Source organism: Pyrus communis, chromosome 8 (genome assembly GCF_963583255.1).
Source record: "Pyrus communis chromosome 8, drPyrComm1.1, whole genome shotgun sequence".
In the NCBI taxonomy this organism is placed as follows: Eukaryota; Viridiplantae; Streptophyta; class Magnoliopsida; order Rosales; family Rosaceae; genus Pyrus; species Pyrus communis.
In genome coordinates, this window is record NC_084810.1 from 23,869,294 (window position 1) to 23,875,900 (window position 6,607).

The 6,607-nt window shown below is 34.5% G+C and overlaps 1 protein-coding gene across 1 annotated transcript; it reads left to right on the forward strand.

Annotated features, from left to right (window-relative positions):
* The first annotated feature begins 3,005 nt into the window (after nt 1-3,005).
* Nucleotides 3,006-4,212, forward strand: LOC137743883 (LOB domain-containing protein 15-like). Its single transcript, XM_068483814.1, has 3 exons — nt 3,006-3,087; nt 3,183-3,501; nt 3,585-4,212. Exons 1-3 carry the CDS (start codon nt 3,074-3,076, stop codon nt 4,026-4,028), a joined length of 777 nt encoding a protein of 258 aa, XP_068339915.1. The 5' UTR covers nt 3,006-3,073; the 3' UTR covers nt 4,029-4,212.
* Nucleotides 4,213-6,607: the final 2,395 nt, after the last annotated feature.

The window sequence follows — 6,607 nt, forward strand, 5'->3', positions numbered from 1 at the left end:
GTGATTTATAATATGAATGATTTTGATCATAAACACAAAGCACTGTAATTGAAACGTGAAGAGTTTTGAATAGAAACTTCTACTCATCCTTGAGTAACCAAACATTGTTCAATAAATTATGCACCTTTATTAAGATCAATAGAATAGTGGAATACAATTGCAATTCTCTTTGCCTTCTCTCAATTTTTCTATTTTTCAATTATCTATCTTATTCGTCTTAACAATAACAAGCCCCAATAATTAACCAAATTTGACCCTATATATTAAGTTCACTATAGGAGGAGAATTAGGAGTCTTGATTCAAACTCTTATTGTACGCAAGGAGGTAAATTCTTAGTTATTAGTTTTAGGAGAATTAGGACTTGCTCGCCTCAGGCATTGTCGACTGGTGGTCTGTGGGACTTCTTCCTTCAATGAAATTCTATCGATTTTCTTAAAAAAATGAAAAGAAGAGTTGTGAGCCTCAGTTGATCCGTATACTCTTTAACGAATAACAATAAGAAAAATATATGGTGTTTTACATGTAAGGAATTATTCATTAATAAAAAACATGAATTAGTAAGGTTGAGATATGTGTATTCCTCTCTCTCTGTCTCTCATGGAGATACACGTATTATTCTTAATAATTTTCAGGATTTTGAATGGCAGAGTGAGAACAAGCCTTGAACCACGGGTCAAACAAGAAAAAGTTATCTTCTTTCATTTCCTTAACCATATGTCAGAATACAAAAGTACATAATTGACCATTTTCTTGTTAGATTTAGTATACGTACGCACTGAAACTAATATTATGAAACGAGTAATACTATACAACAACAACAGTAAAACTTTTTTTAATTAAGTGAGATCGGTTATATGAATCTTAAAATATCATTGCGCTTAGTTTTGTGTCATATCTTTCGTTAGATCCAAGTATTCTAAGTCTTTTCTTAGAGTCTCTTCCAAAGTCCTTCTAGGTCTTCCTCTACCTCTTCAGCCTTGAACTTCTGCCCGTAATCGCATCTTCTAACCAGAGCGTTAGTAGGCCTTCGTTGAAATTAAATTTGTAAATTATAATATGTCACCAATAAAAAATAAGCATGTTAATCAACACTTAAGTAATAATCCAATCATCGACAATTACATCATTTAGTTACAAAAATTGTTAAAAAATTTAATCTCTTTAATATTACCCTTATAAAATTATGTACCATTGGGGTTTTCCCTGTTTTAAAAAACTTAGTATTCTTAGTATTACCCTTATGAAATTATGCACCATTGGGGGTTTCCCTGTTTTCTTTACCTGCAGGAACCAAGCACTAACAGTGATACTGCTCGTTTGCCTTGTTAATTAATTTAGGTCTAACAATTGCTAGAGAGTCCAAGGGGATCTACAGATAACTTGCCCTTGGTCTTTGTGGCCTCCTTAATTAATCAAGGTCCTTAAACTCTTCCAACACATTAAAGATGATTTGGAGAAACAAGTTCTAAGTTGAGGCACCTATCTAGCTATATGACTTTATACCAAGTAAATTTTTTTCGTTTGTAACCGTAACACAAGAAGTATGACTCGTTTGGAAGTATTTTTAAAATGACAAAAAGTGTTTTTAGTGAAAAAGTTTTTAAAACCAATCCTTAGTAAAAATATAAGTGAATCTTGAAAAAGCATTTGAAGTGATTTCTGAAAGAAATATATAACCGGTATTTCTTACAGGAAGCACTCGAAGTACTTTTGAAACCCAAAATTATTTTCTCTGAAAACATTTACAGTAATTTTAATTCCACACGAGCCCATATATTGATATTACAATTTAATTAGCATCCAAAAAATTCAAGTTATATGTGATGGGTTATTAGATAATTTAAGAAAATATGCGTTTTTAATTATTAGAAATAGAATATGAATAATTATAGCACATCGTATACAAATGCTAGTGGCAGCCTAGTGCAAAAGAGAAACTTAGGCCCGTTTGAATTGCTTTTTTTTTTTTTTTACTCACTAAAAACTGCTTAACTTTGAGGTTAAACAGTAAAATTTTTAGGTAAAAGTAAAGTATTCTACTTATTTTAAAATAATCGGCTCCAGAGTAGGTTTTAAAAGCAGCCTATAGTTTGCTTTTAAAAGTTGCTTTAATAAAAAATAAAGTTGAGTATTTAATATTTGTTTTCAACTGCTGTAATACCTTCATTAATTTTTTTTTTTTTTTTAAATAGCATTGTATAGCCTTCCACCCCCATTCTATTCCTTAGAGAATAAAGTAAACGCTATCACCTACCACTAAAAATACCAACCTTACACCATCACCACCATTACAACCACCATTTTTGTCACCACCACCGCAATAACCACAACCTCCACCACTGTCATCACTACCATCATGTCACTACCATCACTACCGCCACCGCCACCATTGCCACCGCCCCTACTATCACTATTGATATCGCCATCGCCACTACCACCACTATTACCGCAATTGCCACCATTGCCATCACAACCATAACTGTCATTACCAGCATCAGTGCTCCACCGCTGATACCACCATAACCACCACCACCACCATTGTTACCGCCATACCACCATTGTTACCTTTCCACCCCAACCGACACATCACACTATTAGCACCACGCCCACCTCCACCGCAACAACCACCACCATTGATGTCAACGCCCCCACTCCTACTACTATGTCCATCTATCATTGCATACAATTATATCACTTTTACATTAAATTTTATCAAACGCTTTTGTGCTGCTTTTCATACTCACATCACCCTTAAAATTCAGTTAACCAAACGCTTATCAATTTTATTTTACAACTGATTATTCTTTAAACACAGCTGAGGCAATTTTTAAAAACCTTTGGATGCTATTATATCACCTACCCGGGGAATATAATATCAGATTTCTTCGGCCATTTTTCTCATACCAGCCTTTCGTTGATTTCTTACAATTAAACATTGACCTACTGTACTTCCCAACTTGCCTTGGCTTATAAGCACTATCTTCCCCCATTCTCAAACTTTATTTTCTTTCTCCTTCTCCTTCTCCTTCTCCTTTCGGTGTTCCCAACTTCATCCAGACAGTACCTGAATATATGTCCACAAACAGGTACTTATAAGTATTCTTTTTATTTTTGTTGTTTCTTTTTACTTTTCAAATCCTTAAATGAATTTCGCCTAACTAATTTTCTTGTTGTTTTATAGGGAGATCACAACATTGGATGAGACAGGAAAGAAGATCAGGAGAGAAAGTGATGCATCTGTTGATGATCAAATGGGGATCATGAGCACTACTCGAATTTCGTCATCATCGTCATCATCCTTTGGTGTTCCTCATCAAGGGATGATGATGATGAGTACAACAACTTTGAACACAATCACACCTTGTGCTGCATGTAAGCTCTTGAGAAGAAGATGTACTGAAGAGTGCCCTTTCTCTCCCTACTTCTCCCCGCATGAACCCCAGAAGTTTTCAGCCGTCCACAAAGTCTTTGGTGCAAGCAATGTTTCCAAGATGCTAATGGTACTATTAAATTTCTTAGGAACAAGCATTCTAATCTTACTATGCATTACTTATTTTTGTTTTATTTTTTTATGTATTTATAGGAGGTGGCTGAGAATCAAAGAGCTGATGCAGCCAATAGTCTAGTTTATGAGGCAACTCTGAGGCTGAGAGACCCAGTGTCTGGGTGCATGGGTGTAATTTTAGCCTTGCACCAACAAGTTCAATCTCTACAAGCTGAACTCAATGCAGTAAGGACTGAAATATTGAGATACAAATACAAAGAGGCCACTAGTCGCAGTGTCGTTTCTCCTAGGGGTATTATTCACCATTCTGCTTTGGTTTCTAATTCTGGGATGGTGTCCATTGCTGCGCAACCACAAACGATTTCACCACCGCTGCCCCCGCCACTGCCACCAGCATCAGCTCCGTCTTCAGTTGTCTTTTCTTCGTCATCTTCATCTTCAGCTTCTACTGTATACAATCCATCTACAAACACGACGGGCTATAGCTCCATGTCAAGCGAAAATATTCCGTATTTCGATTAAAGCGATATATAGTGTTACTGCTAATCAATTAGCCCCTTTCTGTCTGTTTGATTTCTATTGCTTTGTAGGAATTATCATGTTTGATAGATCAGTAGAAATTTTACTTTATCCCTTTCTTTACGATTGAGAAGTCAAACATGAAAATTACAAAAAAATTAAAAACACAAACTTGCTGTCTAAGTACAAAAAGGGGGTAATAGATTACTCCAATCCCCAACCTGTTGTGAGTAGTACTCCCAAGTTTTCTAATTTACCTCTTTCAGTATGCCTTAATTAACAAGGTTTGTTTTTCACTAGGGTTTTTTGCCTCTAAATGTTTAGCCTCATTCAATATGTTCACATATATATATGTATGTATGTATGTATGTATGTATATATGTATGTATGTATTCTGTTGTAATTTTTACTCTATCTGAACTTGGCCACTGTCAATTAGGGTTTCTGTAAAAGCTCCGTGCATGACCGGACCAATATGCTTTCTCTTGTGGAAGAACTAGTACAACAGATTGTGAAATCTAAAATGCAGTAGCGATATCTGAAACTAGACAAAGAGAAGTATTAGAATTGTAATGGGGTTTTGGTAGCTATGTATTTCCCTGTAGGGTTGGCAGGCGCAGACAATCTGGAAGAAGTTGTCTATTGCACGTGTGGGGAATACGCGGGCTTTGACTTTAACTTTAATTAGCTAGCAAGGTCTACATAGTAAATAGCATAGGCATGTTAGTCTGTGCCAGTGAAAGATGAACCTGAAAAGTAAAACCTAACATGTTATTCGAGGGAGGCAAAAGGTATTTAGGGCTTTTGAATCCCCATGTAAATTAAGTTTGACACTTGACCGACAAAACCCTAATTTACATGATATAGTACTCTTTATATTTTCTTCCTTGATATTCGTCTAAAGCTTCCCATTGCTTTCTACGACACAAATTTAAACTCATTCAAGGTTTGCATCGGTGGCATGCTGCAGACCGCTTTAATTTGTAACATTATGGAGGTATTGACATGCCTCGGAGTGTTCTGGTCCGCCTCAAACAATAAGAAATAAAAGAGAGAGATATGATGTCCCTTTCCCTTAAATAAGATTTGGGTGATGCATACCAATAAAATTATGATAATGCCTACACGTCGTACATATATTAAGAATTGAAGTTTCCTTGGCGTGTGGAACTTAAACTGATGATGTGGGAGAGGCATCAAAACATGTATTATAATATGCAAACAAATTAAAAATTAAATATGGGAAAAGATACAATATTAGAGATTCAACAATATTGGCAGAAATCTAGAGAGTTTTGGTCGAATTTGGATTCTCATTCATAGATTGCATTGCTAGGCAGTTAATCGCCTCAAAATACCTTGAATTTGTAGTAATTCGGCATGTGTTTGACTCATCGAAACTTGGTTTATGAATAAATCAAGTTTATATTCAGCTCCAATAAGAAACAATTGAATCAAGTTTGAACATTGGTGTCATTTTGTATTACGGTCTAGTAGTACTCATCCTCACTTGTAAGTGAGAGGTCTTAGGTTCGATTCTCTCTAAATGCGAATTTATACCACATTATTGTTAGCCTATTGTGATACTAAGCCCACCCACATTCTCTTAATGTAGATAATATTATTTGTTCAAAAAAAAAAAAAAAAGATTTGAACATTGGTATATTTGGCTTGTAAAATTTGTGAGCAGCTCATCATCTTTTTTCTGAGGCAGATCGAACTAAATTCTATCGAAGAAGTTTGCTTAGAACAAAAAGATCATGCTTGTGATTTTTCTTTTAAGGAATCATGTTTACGTTTTTTTCAAAGTTTAGATTGACTATCTTCACATTTGAATTTTTATCAGATGGAGAATGATATAATGTAGCCTATTTTCTTTTGTTTCTACATAACCTAATTCATGCGTATGCATAAACTCCCCTAGCCTTTCAATCATAAAAAAGAAAAGAACGTTTATGTGATTATTTAAAGTATTATGTTTGAAGATTTTGTGTTATATTGTTTATGTTGAATATACTCTAGCATGAAATCCACTTACAAATTTTTGTTTTAAAAGCGGACCAAACATTATAGTGTTTACTCAAAACAACTTGAGTTCGTGCATCGATCGAGCTTGAATTTTTCAAGCTCGCTTGAGCTCTGCTCATATAATTAAAAAGCAAGCCAAGTTTAGGTGAAACTCAAAATAAAATTGAACAAACCAAATTTAAACTGACTCAACTCATTTACAATCCTACTCGCATCGATCAATATATGAAATTATGGACATGATCATCAAATTGTTACTTCTTTTTCCCCAACAAGAGGGCAACTATATATGTTCAAGCTAAAAAAAAAGGAAGAGAAAAAAAAAATATACATACATATATATATATATATATGTTCAAGCTAATTAATTTAAGAAACTACAGTACCAATTAATAAAATAATCACATTCACATTTCCTTCAACAGCGACAGAATAAATAATTGTGCTGACTAACATGCCGCATTTATATAGCTTTGACTACTTCTAATTAGTTGGTTGTGAACATCGATCTTTTGCGAGGTTCCTAGATACAAATAAGTTAAAAACGAGACCAG